The 18,387-nt window shown below is 39.5% G+C and overlaps 1 protein-coding gene across 2 annotated transcripts; it reads right to left on the reverse strand.

Annotated features, from left to right (window-relative positions):
* Positions 1 to 433: 433 nt before the first annotated feature.
* Positions 434 to 17,586, reverse strand: VPS26C (VPS26 endosomal protein sorting factor C). Of its 2 annotated transcripts, none has more exons than XM_003202909.4 (8): positions 17,415 to 17,586; positions 9,354 to 9,497; positions 7,237 to 7,386; positions 6,596 to 6,676; positions 4,040 to 4,114; positions 3,679 to 3,829; positions 3,203 to 3,355; positions 434 to 1,573 (listed from the first exon to the last, which is right to left on the reverse strand). In XM_003202909.4, exons 1-8 carry the CDS (start codon positions 17,469 to 17,471, stop codon positions 1,491 to 1,493), a joined length of 894 nt encoding a protein of 297 aa, XP_003202957.1. In that variant the 5' UTR covers positions 17,472 to 17,586; the 3' UTR covers positions 434 to 1,490. The 2 variants fall into 2 exon arrangements, with proteins under 2 accessions (XP_003202957.1, XP_010721800.1); XM_010723498.3 differs by lacking the exon at positions 17,415 to 17,586 and adding an exon at positions 14,904 to 15,001.
* Between the last annotated feature and the right edge of the window lie 801 nt (positions 17,587 to 18,387).

Raw genomic sequence — 18,387 nt, forward strand, 5'->3', positions numbered from 1 at the left:
TTTAAATAAAAGACATTAAAACAATGTCAAATGCTTACTCCTGAAGTAGTGCTGATACACTGCCAAACTCAGAACTACACATTCCTGCTTAACAATACTGTTGGAAAAAGCTACAGGAAGTTGGTTTTGGCAGTTTTCTTTTTAGGTTGTTATACATCATAGTTGATGTAACACCCTATACGCTACTTAACCTGTCTCCATCCCACACAAATTTTGTGGAAAATTAACAACTAGAAGAAAATTGCAGCTGTTCTGTTAACTTCAAATAACATCAAAATCCATTGCCTGTTCATCTGGGGAAGGTTATTTCTTGCTGGAGTGGATTTTTTCCCATCTAGTTCCTACTCTGCCAGTTTACATGAACTTTTAAGATTTACTATTACAAAGACTTTACACTAAGAAATATGTTAAGTTGTATATTTACTTCCACAAATTCCTTTCTGGTGCTCGTATTTATTTGTACTTTTATGTTAGTAAGTGGCAACACTAACCCCCCTGTTTAAGCAGCAACTGGCCTATCTCCCTTGGAATGGTTGCTCACATCATTAATAGTGCCTGTAGAAAAGTACAAGGTGTCACAGCATGAAAGTATTTTTGGCATTTTCTTCAGTACTTGGTGTAGCCTACACTCTGAGCAGGCAGCTATGCAACAAGGCAGTGCTGCTGTTTGTCATGTTAGTCATTCCTTTTTCACATCAGAGCTGAGCTGCACAAGTCTAGTAAAGAGGAAAGATGTTCACAGGTCCAGAATAAGTACAGCTTGAAGCAAAAACTTCTGACTGATCTTTCTTGGCACTATTTTACACAAACAGCAAAGGTAAAGCAAGGGCATTCCAGGGAATAGCCAGGGAGAAGTTACGTGAAGCAGTAACTTCAGTAATAAGCACTGAATGGAAGACTCATTCCTAATTTGACCAAGCTTCATTTTATGTTATTTCACATCTCTTAATTCAGTCATCTTGCAATATTCATCCCACGACACTGTGCACGGGGGTAGCACCATTTATTATACTTCCACAGATACTATTCAGCCCTGTCCCCTCCTCAAACACACACACACACACACACACACACACACACACACACACACACACACTACACATATATAACAGGACTGACTTCATTTAAGAGGTCTTTGAAGGACTTTGGAACAAATGTTACATTATGAATTAAACAGAAAAACTTGCTTCACATATTTCTATAACTTCTGAAAATATGCAAAAAATCATTTACAATTTGTTTGAGGAAAAAAAAGTGCAGAAAATCTGGCTGCTGAAATCAGACACTTGACAGGGCTCTCAAGATAGTTAATCCATGTAGGCTACCATAAGACAGGCACAGGCTTTGGGATAACTGAGAGCCCAAGAACCACCATCAGGAGGAACAAAGTGATAAGTTTTCATTTCAAATAACAAGATAAAATCTTATTTTGTCTCTGAATGATTTCATCCTTCTCCAGTGACTCTTTAAGTGATTCTTCCTCTGGCTATTTACATCCTGCAGAGCTTCAGTGGGAAGTTCTCTGTGATGAGATGATCATCATGCAGAAGGACAACAATGTTCACTTCAAACTCTACAGGAAGAGGGAAAAAAAGAGTTCCATTGATTAATCCATTCAACTGAACTGTAACAGTAAAACAGAGCAGACAGTTCCTTCTCTCAGATGCATCACATCACAGGACTCTCACAAGCTGTTTCTACAGCCAAGTCATACAGGGATGAAAAGGTGTTCTAGACAGAACCAAATGAGAGACATCTGAGATCTTGGGCCACTGAGACTCTTGGCTTCTTACAAATTGAGTTTCTTCTGGATTTGCTTCCCTGTGACTGAAAATTGATGCCTGTTGACCACTGTGTGATCAACAGAGATCACATAGAAGATCAGACACCTACAGATTAAAGTGGAATTTGGTGTGAGAAACCTCATCCCAAACCATATGTGTTTTGTTTTTTTTTTAGAATCACATTGAAGAGTTAAGGAACAAATTCCTGCCCACAGTCAGAATGTAACGTAAGAGTTTAAGAGCTTACAGAAAGTGAAGTTAAACACCAAAACACCTTATACGTGTAAATGATGGAAAAAAAGTCTTAAAATCTACTTTTCAAATATTACATTGTGTTGGTCAGAAATAGTATCACTATCAGGTCTGTAAAGAATTCTAAGTGGAGATAATATAAAGACAAGTTCCCAGATGGAGGAAGGCAGAGATTACACTGAATATAGCTGTCTTTTTTGGGCACCTTCATACTTCAATTAAGACTTTAAATACATAAAAGTAGATATGACATTAACAGCAGCCATCTCTTATATAATAGTAAGAAGTGGCCAAAGTAAACCAGAAAAATAATTTTTTTGGGGGGGAGATAAGGGGCACAGAAAAATCACAGTATATCAGGTACAGAAATGCTCTTGGCAGAACAGGTAATCAGGTAGTGAAAGTTGAAAAGCTACCTGTGCATATTTGTCCAAGATACACAACAGAAAAGTAACAGGAGTTTCAGGTGGGAAGAATCCTGGAAGTAGGGACTTACACTGTAGGAACAGCTACTACTGTCGTAGCAGCCTCAATGTGATGCAGTTAAATTAAAAAAAAAAAAAAACCAACACAAAAAAAAACCCACAGGCCAGCAACAAGAATTTCTGAAGTACTTATTTGAACAAATGAGAATGATCCTAAATTTTAGATGTTTGTTAATGAAGATGGTAGAGTTTGGATACAATTAGGAGGAAGTGGCCTGTGCAGATCAAGAAAGTAGAGTCAGGTACAATCTGCCTCACTACTGGATCTATGCAGCAGGAGAATGGGAAGCAAAAAAGATGCTCTGGAAGGAGGGATTCTCAGCAGTGATGAAAAGAAGGAATCTTTGCATTTTATTCTTGGGCTACTATTCAGGTGTTGAACACCACCGTATTTTTTTTGGCAGAAAAAAGTTACTCGATTATTCTGGCCATGTAATTCTCTTAGAACTTGCATAATAGTATCCTAACTATTTCTGATTGGAAGCACTTGGTCTCTGCTTTCTCAGTCTATATGAAATGCAGCATACTACAAACCTGTTCATGGAACCTCTACAAGGAAATAGCTGTCCTTGTTCTTTCTTGCACAGCAATTCATCCCATTACCTGCCAGAAGCTGAAGTGAAACTAGCAGCTTATTTTTAATGGAAGCTGCAAACAGAGCATAAGATCCTATCCACTTACCCACTTTGAAGTTTGTTGTTTCCAAGGTAGGGCAAGTGAACAACCTGGGAAACACCATGTATATAGGAATTGGTAGGCCTCTGCAGACATCCCCATCAGCAATCTGAATATTCTGTATCTCTGTGGCATCTCTGGCATAACCTTCTGCACACCCTGGTGAAAGCAAGAAATTCAGAGGGAGAGGAAGGGAAGGCAAAGCAGTGGCCAAAATTCAAACATGAATTTACTGGGGGTAGGAGCAGGGAAGGGAACGGGGACATGGCCTTTTGCCCTTTGATTTGTGAGTTTTCACATGAGTGCTTCAAAATTAAGTCATAAGGATTGAATTTAAATTAATGTTTCAACTGTTCCACATGAAAAGCAGAATTATTTTTTGCCAGTCTTTTCAGTTGTATGATTTCTGACAGTCTTGCACATTGAACATCTAAGTGGTAATTACTGCAGCATATACACGTTCCACCTATAGGGAAACTTACCACAGGTTTCCACACGCACTAACTGCAGCTCAATACTTTTGACTGCAGCTTCTGCACTCTCCACTACCAGCTCCCCTGTTAGTGGCTGTGTAATGATACAGTTTGTAGAACTGAGATGGCCTCTGATGAGAAATTTTGGAAGTGATGCTCTCTAAGAAGATGAAAGGAAAACAAACTTAAGTGTAATCATCACTACCAGAAAAGAATGGGCAGCATCACCTTACAAAATAAAAACAGGAAAGAGGAGAAGCAAAGAAGTTGATTATGTGCAGCAAAGCATTTATTCATTCTTTTCTTGTTCTCGTTCAGAATCATGCAAATAGTAAATTACAAGTAAATAAATAAAATCCAAACAACTTACCTCTTTAACATTCTGCAAAGTTTCAGGTGTAATTGTGAAGTCTACTGGGCTTGGCGTCAGTTTCCCTTTCTGTGACTGAAGAGTAATGAAACAGTTAAGCTGTAACTGATTTACAGCACACAAACACATGCCCTGAATACTAACATCAGTTAACAATTGGCTGTGTTCATTTTCAGGATTGTCTGCATACTTAAAGTATGTATCTGTGTAATAAAAGACCTGAGACTTTCTACATTTAGTAGTAATATTACGATATTGTCTGAACAAATCTCAGTGGATTGCAAATCTGAATTATAGAAACAAAACCATCAAAATTTTAGTTATTTTGCACTTGCCACTGCAATAAACCACAACATAATCTCCATTTTAAAGTTTTTGGAATAAGCTCCACCTACACTGAAAACCAACAAACTAAATGTTTAACTAATCAAAATGCCCTGGAAAAAAAGAACACTACCAATCTTCTGAAACATACTGAGTGCCATAGAAAAAATATTTCACATTTCTGTATTTACGAGGAATTACATTTTGTACGTCATGTTTTATGTTTCCATAAATTATCATTACTTTGTAAATTTGGGCAGGAAAGAGGAGGGTAAATTAGAGTAATGGAGCAAGATTATTTAAATGTTTGAAGAATCTTCCCTCTCTCTTGCTATCTCTGAGCGCTTTGAGCTCTCTCTGCTGCCCTCTCAGGACCAGCTCAGGTCTCTTAAGCCATCCTCGTATCAAAAAAAGATTCTCAGTTGAGGGAATCTAATCTGGCACTGATGTAACAGGTGTGGACTCTCAGCTTCTTTAACTGTAAAATAAGCAAAACGTGATCCAGGTTAATTTTCCACATTGGAAGAAACAATTTTAGGGGTACATTCTTGTAGTTGTTCGCTTCTTTAGATCACTTATCACAAAACCAAGAAGTTAGTCTTCACATAAATGGCTGGCTGGGCCCTGAACTCGGCTGTGATGCAGTCTGTGCTTGATTCAGGAAAGCAATTGTAATTTACCATTCACCACACTCTCTCCCCATCCTTATCTCAGAGAGAGACACACTGTCTTTTCCCTACATATTCTACATATTTAGAACAAGTGATCAGCACAGCAGCATCAATCAGGAGAGACCCAATTGTATGTGACTGGGAGTTGGTAGAGCGCTGCTATACCAGTGGCCTTAACTTGAACTCTAAGTTAGGACTTACTCTCACTACCTAAGAATTCAAAACAGCTTCTGCTGCCCAGCTGCAAGATGGAAGATAATAGCAAAAAGATTGACTGTATTCTCCCACAAATGACAAATTCTGGCAAAGAATAAGGTTAAGGGAAATGGTACATTGAGCAGTGACAGTGAGAATTATATGTTCAGTAAAATCTCATTAATTCACCCCAACTGGAAGATTTGTTATGATTTACTGACTTGTGCTCTAAGATGTGCCACAGTAGGAACATGAAATAAAATCAGGAAACTGCACAGTATAATTTGTTCCCTATTTTGACAACTGTGGCTTACTTATAATATAATGATGGACTAATAAGAAGTAGCATAATATGTTTTGGAAAATAATACAGTCCTGCCAACAGAAGACATCCTGTTAGCACCTAGCTAAATCTGTGGTAGTACAGGATGAAAACAGCATATGATTTCCATCATATAACAGCGTAAGAAAGAACCTAACACTTTAATTGCTCTGTTAAAAACTTCAAGGGAATGATACAAAATAATGTTCTAACAAGCTATGTGGAAAAAGAAGTATTTAGTTAGGCCTGCACAACCTGTACTGATAACATGTGCTCTGAATGTGTGTGTAAGGCAATACAAGCTAAAATGTGGAAAAAAAATCTGATATAGGAACTTCCAAATAACATGCAGTAGACCATTTATCGTGAGACAGTCAAATCTCAGCCCACAGTGATATAGAAGAAAGACTGTCTCCATGTCACTGACTGGAGAGTGTGGTTGTACGTTAACCTGGATATCTAGCATATTGCCAACCATGGGCTTATATAATAAAGGTGATTAAGTTGACAAGTTTCTTCCTTCCAATTTGATGCAGTCCTAACTTGGATATTTTGGCTTAGGGCTCTAAGTCACAATTAGGCATCTAAGTAACAGAAATTATGTGCTGTCTCTCAACTAACAAATTCTAGGGCAGGCCTTTAGGTGCCTGGAAGCTTTGGATAGGAAACATTCAAGTAATCTGAAATAGCATTTAGAAGAACACATAATATTTATCTACACTGTTGTTTCTCTTTTCAAAATTAAATAACAATAAATGCAATGCAAATCCTATTTATAATTCTACATTAAATAAAAAAAAAAACAAAACCAACAGTCTTTTACCAGGAAAAACTGACATGTTAGCTCTTCTGGATATTTATGTTGTTATGTCCTTTGCTTATACGTACCACAGGTACTATTACTTTTTTTTTTTACTTAATCTTCTACCCTTACCTCCAAACTTCACTTAAAATGAAAAATAAAATAAACCAAATCAGATCCAACAAAGCACACACACAGCCAAACTCTCCCCACTTTGTATAGTTAATACAAACTGCACTTACCACTGAGTGAACAATGAATTCACAAGTCTTAGTTAGGTCTTTTGCCAGCAGAGAACGTCGCATATCACACCGCAGGGTATACTGGCAAGAATGGGATGACAAAGAGAAAGAAGAAAGACTTATTTAAGAACTTAAGATTTTGTCCATCTGTTATCTTTCAGTCCTTTGTATTGTTATGTATGTATATGCAGAATGCAGATTTTAAATATTTAAGGCATTGCCTATAGCAGATTAGTAGGCAATGCCTGTGATGCAGTGGGAAGGGAAGGAGATACAAGGTATATGATTTCAGATGCCCCAAATGAAAGCTATTTTGTGCTTACAGGCCCATCCCATTTTCAAATGGTCTCATATGTTATATAACAGCCAGTGAGATTGAGGGATTAATTCACTGACACAGTAACACTCTTGTATGGTTTGAGCACCCAAATGACATCCAGTTAAGACTGATTTCTGAGTTGCTTCTCACCATGCTTTGGTTTAAAGAGAAGGACCTCTAAGTTCCTGCTTATCCTTCAAACTGACAAAAACATGTATACTTAAAGAGACTATAACAGAACACTTTACCCTGTTTCCATGGAAGAAGAGATATGACAGGTAACAAAAGCTCAGATTTTCTTTAGAAGGTAGGACTCCCTTACCTGAATATTAACAAAAACACCATGATACGTCTCATACAGAACTTTGTTGCCCTTCACATGCAACGGAAATTCAAAAGGAATTTCTGTCTTGCCACTGGGAAGCTTCCCTGGTTTTACCATTTCAATAGTGCTGTTAATAATTTGAATAGGCTGCAAAAATAAATATGAAAATTTAGTTTGAACCACAGTGACAGTTACATCATTTCAAATGAACCAACAATATCACTGAAGTCTAACAGGCTTCAAGAATTTTCCAAAAATTCAGATATTTTTTCTTCATACGCAGTTCTCCAGTCTTACAAGGAATGGAAATATTAACAATGCTTCGTTCAGAAAAGTGATGTATGATCTATTTAATGGTTGTATCAAAGTAATGACTATGCGCATTTAGAGAACCGAACAGCAAAGTCTCAAGCACCTGGGAAAGCAAAGTGCCATTTTCCAAGTGACCTGTAGTATGAGTTGCAGAAATCAACAAGTACACGTGCCAGTTCAGCAGGCAGCCATTCCCCACCACCCTGCTGCCCCTCGCCTACCACTTCTCATCCGAAGGGTTTCTCTTTATTTTTTTTTTATAAGGTTTTTTCTTTGATTCCTCTCTGAAATTATGGTTAACTAAAATTTGGCATTGGACTAGGAAAGCCTGATAACTGTCATGAAATATGCACACAAACACAAATTGAACAGAGCAAAAACAGCAGGACCAGCGTGTGATAGGGAAACAGACTGAAAATCCAGCACAGCATTACTATTGGCATCTTATTTTCATTCAAGATTTCAGTTTCACACAAGCAGTTAAAGTTACTTCAGTGTCTCACTGATGCAATCCCTCATTATCTTACTGTTCCATTACTTACACGTATTTGTCGCAGCTGCAAGAACTGAAAGAGTGATTCTTGTTCTGGCATTTAATGATAAAGCTAAACCTTCTCTATTTAGGTTTATTCCAACCTGTGTTTTTAACATGAGAAAGGGGAATGACTGAACTAAGCTAACTGTTCACTCATGCTAAAAGAAGCAGCCTAACTTGTTCCTCCATGTAGCATTACTTTCTTTTGTGCCAAACTAGACATTCATCTGACCTATCAGTAAGATAATTCAATTCAAATCAATTAAACTCATATATCAGAAATAAACTTGCCCTCTCCTGATCTACTAATCTAATAAAATGAATCAACCCAAATGAACAGAAACAAAGCAGCAGAAGCAGTGCTGGATGAAGAGAAAAGATTAAATGATCTCAGCCCATCTTAGGGAACATTATAAAGGAAACTTTTTTTCCCTTCAGCTCATAATGAAGTGTTTATTACTCAATTAGAAGGAAGCTAACCTGTGAATGCTGGGTACACTAGGAAAAGGATACAAGATGACTATAAAGAAGTATGATCACTGCAGCTTTGCTTGAATATTACACTTCTCTACAGTTTTACTTCTATTTTTCCTCTCCAGTAGGCTGGAACAAGAAAATCCTATTGCTTCTTCTGCTTTTCTCTTTTTCAATCAATCACAGACAGATTACTCACACTGCAAACAAAGTAACTACGATACAAATTAAAAGACCCTACACTTACGCTATGCAAACTTTGGCAAACTGTTCCACAAATGCAGGTATGCTGGCTCTAGACATAGGCAACCTTGCCTTCAATCAATAGAGCCACGCTTGTGTGCAGCCCTAGATAACTTGTCTTGCTAGATTCCAGACTTCACACTTCCAAACCTGGAGAGCAGTAGAGAGGCCTTCCAGGATTCTGTGCTCAACCTGCTGGACTGCAGCGTCATACTGCACAGAGGAACCTGTATCATACTCAATAGCAAACAACCTCAATGGCCTCTGCAGAAACTATGACTGTAACAACTGACCTGGACAGAAGCCCAATTAAACTTTGTCACTGTAGAATGAGTCTCCAGTGCATTCTCCAGTAACCTTAGTATTTATGTTACTGCATTTCTGCCCTAAAGAAAACACTCCAGAATGGAGAGAGAACATTAAGCATTTCTCTGCTTTCTATCATTCACATACCATGAAGTACTGTAACTTCCCGAGAGCCAATGAAGAGAAATCTAAGAAAACTGAGAAAAGCTTCATGCTGAAAATATCAACCTGCACAAATTCTCACCTTGACAGAATTGTAGAAAGCTTCAAACACACCCACACTTTTGGCACTAAGCTGCAGATTTACAGATCCTTCCATTGTCAGTGAGATGCCTTGGTGCTGGACTGTGTCCTTACTTGTTATGACCACGACTCCAGAAAGAATTTCCTAGTAGGAGAAAAGACAACATGTAAACAATTGTTTAAAGCAATTCCTGGTATTGCTGTTACTCAGACAACGTGCTACTCTCTTTTCCAACAACTCAACAAAGCTGTTCCCTAAGTACAGTCTAACTCTGTTAGAAGAGACAAATAGTGATAACAAAATAATGAAGTCTGAAGAACAGACTCCAGTTTTTTTTCTTTAAAAACATTCTCCTTCTCACAGAAGTACTTATTGAAAGTACTTATTCCAAGTTTCAATTGCGTTCCAACGTTTTGAGATTTCCCTCTCCCAGCAAATGAAAAACATCCTCACAAACAGCCATCAGTTCAGTTGGTAACAGTTTCATCTCCGTATCTCAGGAAAAATTTAAATACCAGAAGCAGGATGGTCAGTCATAGGAAATGGAGAGAGAGCATAGCTGTGAAAGAGATGCCTGTGCTGAGGATCAGGTTAATCTGAAGAGCTGTACAGAGCAAATTAATTAATAAAAACAAAAGCCAGCAACAAAAACAAACGAAAAACCCACCACTCCATAAATGCTCTGCTACATAAACCTATGCCCTACTGTGTGGGAGACAAAGTGTATTTGAATCTAAATAAAAAGAATCAACTGCAGGACAGCAAGACACATTTTACATACCCCATCACTTATCCTTCCCATTTCCTACAACAGAGAATCCACTTCAATCCAGCATTCCATGCCAAACACTCATGCATGTCTGGAAACAGCAGCAAGCGATTTGAGAACTTGGAGTTTTCTTAGGACTAACTCTCTCCTGGTTGATAGTAAAGCTCTGTGCCTCCACCAGGCTTGCAGGCTACACACCAAACTACAAATTCAAACAGTAACTCAGACTGCCCACTCCACGCTCGACCAGTTAGAACCAGTCTAGCTCTGTGCACTTGAATGCTGCCAGCCTTTTGTCTTTGCTAGTGGTACAGCATAACAATATAGAAAATGGGTCAGGCTGTTTAAAGCAGAACAGGGCAGCAGCAGAACATCAAGCGTCACAACGAAGGCTGCCATGCTACAAATCTGAGAAGAGGACCTGCAGCAACTGGGAAACTCCAGGAACAGAAGGCACAAGCACAAAAGGACGGTGAAGAAAAGCTGACCTAAATACTGTACTGCTTTGCAAACAGGCTTTAATTAGTACCAGCAATTAGGTTATTGCTTTGAAAAGTGAATTCTGCTGAACTATAAGAAGCAAGGACAGCCCTGAATGTATGAAGTGCTTTAGTAAATGAGAACAGACTTCTATCATATAGCAACAACCTATTAGCTATCACCTACACAGCTTCACACAAGAAGGTTGTATGATTTAGGGCAGAAGGTAGAAGAATGGCTTAAAATTAACTGTGATTTCTTTCTTTAAACAATAAATATCTCCTAAGAAATGAAAACAAATTAAAACAAACCTTGAAATCACTTTTTAACAAGCAACTTAAAGAAGTCACTAGTCAGGAGAGAGAGAGTAGCATCACAAAAGAGATGCTTTAATTTTTATCTGAACTGTTTAGAAACTGATTGCATATATCTCCATTTTACAATGGGTGGGAAAATCTACTATGCCTTTTCTTAAGAAGAAAAAGTACAAAGTAACTCATGTTCTCCGTAGACACAAAGCTTTCAGTACACTCGTCCTTCCAGGAGGTACAAATCAAAGAACATAAACATATCAAGATGGTAAAATACTTACAGTCAGCACACCATTTATAAGAAAGCTTCTTAGTTTTGCAAAACAAAACGTAACATTTGAAAGTTACTTAGCATCACCAGACTAATTAGTACTGTCTTCAATTCATCTCAAAAGGTATTCATTTATCTTTAATACCTTATCATTCTCTGCAACTATCTGAAAGAGGTTGTAGCGAGATGGAGTCGCCTCTTCTCCCAGGTAATCATGATAGGGAACGGCCTCAAGTTGCACCAGGGGAGGTACAGGTTGGGTATTAGGAAACATTTCTTCTCAGCAAGAGCGGTGATGCAGTGGCACAGGCTGCCCAGGCAGGTGGTGCAGTGACCATCCCTGAAGGTGTTCAAGAGCCGTGTGGATGTGGCACTGAGGGATGTGGGCAGTGGGCGAGGTAGGGGTGGGCTGATGGAGGGACTGGATGATCTTAGCTGTCTTTTCCAACCTTAAGGATTCTACAAAGGCATAGAGGAAGTCACCTCTGAAATGAAGCCCCACTTATTACAATGGAGTAACTTATCAGTTGCTTTTGCTCGCTTTCTACCTTCACACTTTCCAGGAATTCCTCAAGGCTTCACCACACAATAACAAAATTTCACAGAATGGAATAATGCTAATGCACTTCTACAAAGAATCATTCTCCTAACAAGAGGAACTATCCACAGAAAGGACAACATATCCCATTAGGCAGACAGAATAGTGCATGCTACACTGGAACAAAACATTCTTGTGAGCAAACTGTTCCAAGTTAACGATCCTCAAGCTCTTTAAGCTCTTTATTCTTTACTGTCAGTTCCTCACCTCTCAAACAGGCACATGTAACTGACAGAAGAGTCACAACTACAACGAACATCTGCTTCACCTAATCCAACCGCATCACCCCTTATTTCCACAGTTGTTGAGCAGAGCTATCTGAGTCTGGCTGAGGACAATTAGGGCTGATCTTTGTTCAGGAAGAAGCAATAGCGCGTAACACAGATCACAGAACCTCATCTCTAAACTCCTAAGACAAGCTGCAATTTCTGACTAAACCAGGCAGCCAATCTGATTCTTTAAACATGATGTAAAGATTCAAAGGATCAAAGCACATTAATTATTTGCTGAGGATTACTTCTAGTGTTAAAACACATACCAATTCCAATCTGACCGCTTACAGTCAGGTCTTCTTGCTTGAAGAAGGCGCTACAAGAAGCTTCCAGCTAGATCTGATGTACTTTCAGATTGGAGCTAGTCATTTGACAGATAAGAATATTCGCTGATAAGAAATATGAGCCTATTTTCAAATGAGAGGTACTTTTGAAAAAACACCACCACCAAAATCAATCAAGCAAAACAAACCATAAGGCGAGCTTTCAGGACCACCTGAAATCTGCCATCACATATTTTCAAGTGTTGACAGCAGCAGAAGACGTACTGAATACCAAGACATACAGAAATGCTTACCGATTACCCAGTTCCAGTTTATATTAACTACATCTTTATAGAACCACAGAATCACAAGGTTGGAAAGGACCTACATTGTTATCTAGTCCAACCATCCACCCGTTACCCTTGCTACCATAAGCCACTAAACCATATCTCATAGCTCCAATTTTTATGAATTAAGCTTGTCACTGGTTTGGCAAAATGGGAGTCCATGGTCAGTTGGTTACCAACAAAATGCTTTAGTTTCTCTTGGGGTTCCTCTTTCCACATCACAAGCCTTTAATTTCAGGACTAAGGGCATGAATTTGGCAGTTTTAGACTTCCTATTAAGTTCACTGAAGTCCCATTTACTAAATGTTCTTTGTCATTTTTTGCCACATGTATTATTCTACCCAACTTATCCACCAGTAGATCTTAACTACACATTCTTCTGATTCTTTCTGTATAAAGAGACTGCATTTAATAGGAAAACCCTGCTATATCCAACTAACAGGACATCAAACATTCAACCTCAATGTTCACTATTACTAAGCAGTTTGCTTTGTCAGAAACAATAAAAAGCTTCTGTGTAGGCAAATTCTAACTTAAGTATATTTTGGAGTCACTTGTCATTAAAAGCCTTTTGCTGACATTAATCATGGCATTCTTCTTTGGATGCTGCATTTTTCAGCCTTTTCAGCCTCCAATTCTTTTAATTATCCATTCTGGGCTAACTACCACAGATATTCCAGTCATCCTGTTAGGTTTGCTAAATAAAACACATCATTAGCTGTGCCTATCCCCTCTCATTCTTCCAGCATTCCAAAGTTTGTTAAATTAGCCTCAATAGCTTGGAATTTTCAATTAAAAAAAAAAAGAAGGGGGAGGAGAAGGGGGAAGATGGGGAAGTCTCCTGAACACTGATCTTCTGTTCCTAGCTGCTGCAGTAAGCCTTATTTTGGTATAACAAAACTGGCCATTAAGATCTATTTTATTATCTTTTTGTTCTTAAATCCCCAATCACTTCTCTCTTGCCCCCTCACAATCCTATTACTCTTTTTGCTCCAGGAAGTGCTGTTCTTTACCTTCAGTTTAAAGCACTTGTTTAAACCAAGCTTACTCAAAATGAACTCTGGAAAAAAGTAAAAGGTCTTTGTTTGCTTATTTCCTCCAGTTTCTGATGATCATAAGTAACAAAAACAGAAACAGCTTACCAATTATCACAGCAAGTTTTTAGTTTTTAAGGCAGTGATTTGGTGCCACGCACAACTATTTTGTAAATGTTATGTCTGCTTTCTCCCAATTAAAAAAAATAACAATTCACATAGAAGAAAAGAGGAATTAAAAATAACACTTATTTCCAAGATACTGCCTTGCACTAAAAGAAGAAAAAAAATTAGGAGGAGGAGAGATTTCAGCTTGGCAAGAAAGACTGTTTTGTAATGATGAAAAATGCTCGAACTCAACTGGATTTAATATAACCAAGGTCACCGTACCAGGATGAAAAGTAACCTGACCCAATCCAAGACAGCAGGGAACAGTAATTTGAAGACTGAATGATACGACTATTTCAGCACCAAGGAGAAATTTAGAGGTCTTGGCCTTATGGAGAAAGCCTACAGAAAACCACACATACCACTCTAACCTTATAAAAAGTAAAAAATGAGAAGTTACTCAGATGTTATTAATTTTCCTGGCCAGCTATTTACTTCAGACACACACATTTTTCTCTCACCAGCCTTCTCTTATGTTCTTTGAACAATATTTTCGCCTAACAAGAACAGAAAAGAGTTGTGCAATAGCATTAAAGTTAACAAACATTTATCTTTAAGCATTTCCCCCTAGAAGTTTTTTATATGAACGTCATAAGCGAAAGATTTCATGCATTGTCACAGAATAGAAAACTGGAGCTCAAATGACCATTGCTATTGCCACTTCTTTGGCCTATAAGGACCTAGAAGCACAGGCTAAAAGTCCTCAGACTTCTCTTCATCCACACAACTTTATCTGTTTTGTCCAATTTCCTGCTCTCTTGGAGCTGTTCCACTCTGAGCAGTCTCTATTCCATAGGCCACCCGCTGCTTCTTAGAATAAGAGATCACATTAGGCACAACTTCATCGATTCCTGCGTGAATCAGGGAAAAACCTACAGACTCAACCATATCACATATTTTCAAAGGCTTAGTGTTGAAATCATAACCAATGTGAAGTGTATAATCAATGAATACACAGATGTTATAATTATGAAATAAACAAGAGAGTTTGGCTGAACAGTTATTATACCAAAAAGAGAATAAATAAAAGTGCTTACCCTTGTCCTGGGCTTGCTGCGAAACTCCAAAGGAGCCATCTCCAGAAAGAGATCCTTCCCCACTGGCAGTCAGCTCTTAAATGGGTCTAGCAGAGGTGGAGCCAGGCTCCACCCCTTCGGCAGCACGGGTGAATTGCCTTCACCTGAACTGTGCTCCCAGGGCTGACTCACTGTTCGCCTCAGGTGTTCAATCAGAGGTTCAGGCCGTGATTCAGCAGTTCCCATATAGTGAGGAGATGATAGAAAAGGTAACTACACAATTACAAGCCTGTACCATTTAGATGGGTGTTAAAGTCAAAACAACCCTCAGAAGTTATAAAAATACACCAAGAGGCATGTATTAAGTTAAGCACACCAGAATACTACATATCAGTTCTCAGAGCAAATACTTCATACCTACTTAGGAGTGCAAGCAGACTGTCTTTAAAGCAGTCCAAAAAAAAAAAAAGACACCAAACAATTGCTTTTATGTTGCGCACAAAAACAAGCACCAGGAACATTAAAAGTTCCTTAACTATATATCTGCTTAACTATGCAAAAATATTTACCTACACAGACAAATGTTATCATGCTTTAATCAGAGCTATCTCATAAACTTCCTAGAACTGAAAGTTAGGGCATCTCTCTGCTGTCACCCTTTCCTACACATCCAGCACAAGTCCATTCTGATACTGATTGTTGCACACACTATGTTACACTCTATTTGAGAAGCCATTCATAAGAAAGCAAAAAAGGGACATCTGATTCAACAGATTTTATTCTTATATATATTTAAGAGTCACTTCATCCAAATTCTAGCCACTGCCCTCCTCTGGCTCACCAAGTAACACCATCAAAGCAAGAAAGGCAGCAGACACCGAATGGCTGTGAAAGCAAGTTGCACTGTGAAGATATGCTGTATTAATCATGGTTTTAGGCAAATTATGATTTCGAAAGCTTTGTGCTATTATCTCCTAATAGGCCTAACCACTGCACAATTTGAACATCACTGGACTTGATACTCTCCAGAGGTCCCTTCTAATGCCTACAAACTGTGATTCTGTTACCATCTTCTTTCATATCCAAATGTAGTTTTAAATGAGCTTGGAAAATGAAAGATCGATTCAAGCCCCACTATCTCCACTGCCTTCATATAAGTAGCAAGATATCTATATTGGGATGAGCTATGGTTTTCACTACAGGAATCCCCTCATTTTCGAGTAGCACTGATGAAAGCATTTTTTGAGATGAAAGTTGTCCTAGACTGAAGGTATTATTAGCATAGCTGATGTCAGCAAAGCATACAACAATCAGTACATTTCTAAAAAAAAAAACCCCTAAAGCTGCACGTGTTCCATGCCTAATTCAGGAGAGATTTGTAATGCCTTCCAATGCCTAGGAAATTACCATCAAAAATTCATACTGTACTCCTAACGCACAGTTCACTGCTGTTTCACATCGTTCAAATCTCAGAATTCCAGACATCGTTAATGAACTAAAACTATAAACCTCCTTATGTGGAGTTTGAGTGACAGTAAATATACCACACAGATCTATTAATGGTAAAAATCTTACTTAATTTCGGCTTGAAGATAGCAGAAATATCCCTTTTCTTATACTAAGATGATCAGTCCTGTTTGGTATGATACAAAAACAAGCCCAGCAGAGAAACTGAAAAGAACCACAGTGATAAAAAAACACGCATCAGCAAAATTATGAGAAGGTGAGAAACAGAGAAGAGCGTTTACCACCAAAACATCACACCCAAAGGGATGTGCTGTTCACAGAATGACAGCTCAGCTTTACGGATGCTGCTGTCTCAATGATTCGACAACTGCAGAGCAGATGTTCCATAACCTTCCATTCAAAACTGTTTAAAACAGTTTCCCAGCATTAAAAGCATTCAGTAAGCTGAAACATGGTTAGATGCTGTATGAGACAAACTGCTATCACAGAACCATTGAAGTTGGAAAAGACCACTAAGATCACTGAGTGCAGCCCACTCTCACCATGCCCACATCCCTCAGTGCCACATCCACACGGCTCCTGAACACCTCCAGGGACGGTGACTGCACCACCTCCCTGGGCAGCCTGTGCCACTGCATCACCGGTCTCGCCGAGAAGAAATTCTTCCTAATATCCAACCTAAACCTCCTTGGTGCAACTTGAGGCCATTCCCTCTCATCCTATTGCTGTTACATGGAAGAAGAGGCCAACCCCACGTCACTACATCCTCTTTTCAGGTGGTTGTAAAGGAGCGAAGCCAACTACTCTCGAAGGGAATGAAAAAGAGAGTACAAAAGTCACAGCATTTTTCCAGTAGCTGCAGAAGTTAAACTGCACAGAATCACTTTACCACATACAACAACTATATTAGTGTAAAATTATTAAGAAATCGGTCAGAAAAAGAAAAAACAACAACAACAAAAAACAGGAATTCAATCAGAGGAAAAAGCAAAGTACAACTGCTCTTGCCTAAAGACCGTATCTAAGAGGGTATTACTCCCCATCAGGTACAAACACAGCACTCACCCCGCAGTGGTACACCTTGTTGGCCCGCTTGATCTTGATGTCCAGCGCCGTGCCCATCGCGCCCTGACGGGACAGGAGCGGCCCCTGCGGGAGGAAACCCACTCCCGTCACAAGCTTCCGCCCGCGGTGCTTGAGGCAGCTGGCGCCGCCAACATCCGGGGCTCCGTAGCGTCATCGCTCAGCTCGTGACTTCGCTTCCCGCCCCGCCCCCCTCCCCCTACTTCCTGGCACGGGGAGCGGCCCTAACGGTCGGGCTTGGCGCGGCCTGGGCGGGCTTTCCCCTGCGCAGCCGTTGTGGCGCTGCCCGCCTCGGCGGGAACCGGGTGGGGGAGGAGAGGAGAGGGGAAGCTCGGAGCTCAGCGTAATGCGTAGCTGCATTACGCTGAAGGGAATTACAGCCTTAAGGAAAACATAAAGAGCCTATAAATAAATACATAATGGCTGGAGTTGTCTCTGTTACAGTTACACGTACGACTCAGCACGTTGCATTTCATAATGCAACATAGCCTGCGCTCTGAAAGTTGTCAGCAATTTGTTTTATGAATTTAAGAAGGCAATGCCTTTTAAAATATAAAGTGAGAAAATCTGTCAAAACAAACAAAACCAAAAAATCTGAAGCAGAGAAATATCTGGTGGATTCACTTCAACTAATGAAGTGATTCGTCTGCCTCCACCTTGCACTGGTGCGGCCTCATCTTCAGTACTGTGTGCAGTTCTTGGCACTGCAGTACAAAAAGGCCATAAAGCTGTTAGCATCCAAAGAGGGCTACAAAAATGGGGTAGGGTCTGAGTGAAAAATGTATGAGGAGCGGCTGAGGCCCCTCGCTGTGCTCAGCCCAGAGCAGAGGAGCTGAGGGGAGGCCTGATGGCGGCTGCAGCTCCTCACAGGGAGCGGAGGGGCAGCGCTTTGCTCTGCTCTGTGTGACAGCGACAGGGCCCGAGGGAACGGCATGGAGCTGTGTTAGGGGAGGGG

The sequence above is a fragment of the Meleagris gallopavo genome, chromosome 1, assembly GCF_000146605.3.
Source record: "Meleagris gallopavo isolate NT-WF06-2002-E0010 breed Aviagen turkey brand Nicholas breeding stock chromosome 1, Turkey_5.1, whole genome shotgun sequence".
NCBI lineage: Eukaryota > Metazoa > Chordata > Aves > Galliformes > Phasianidae > Meleagris > Meleagris gallopavo.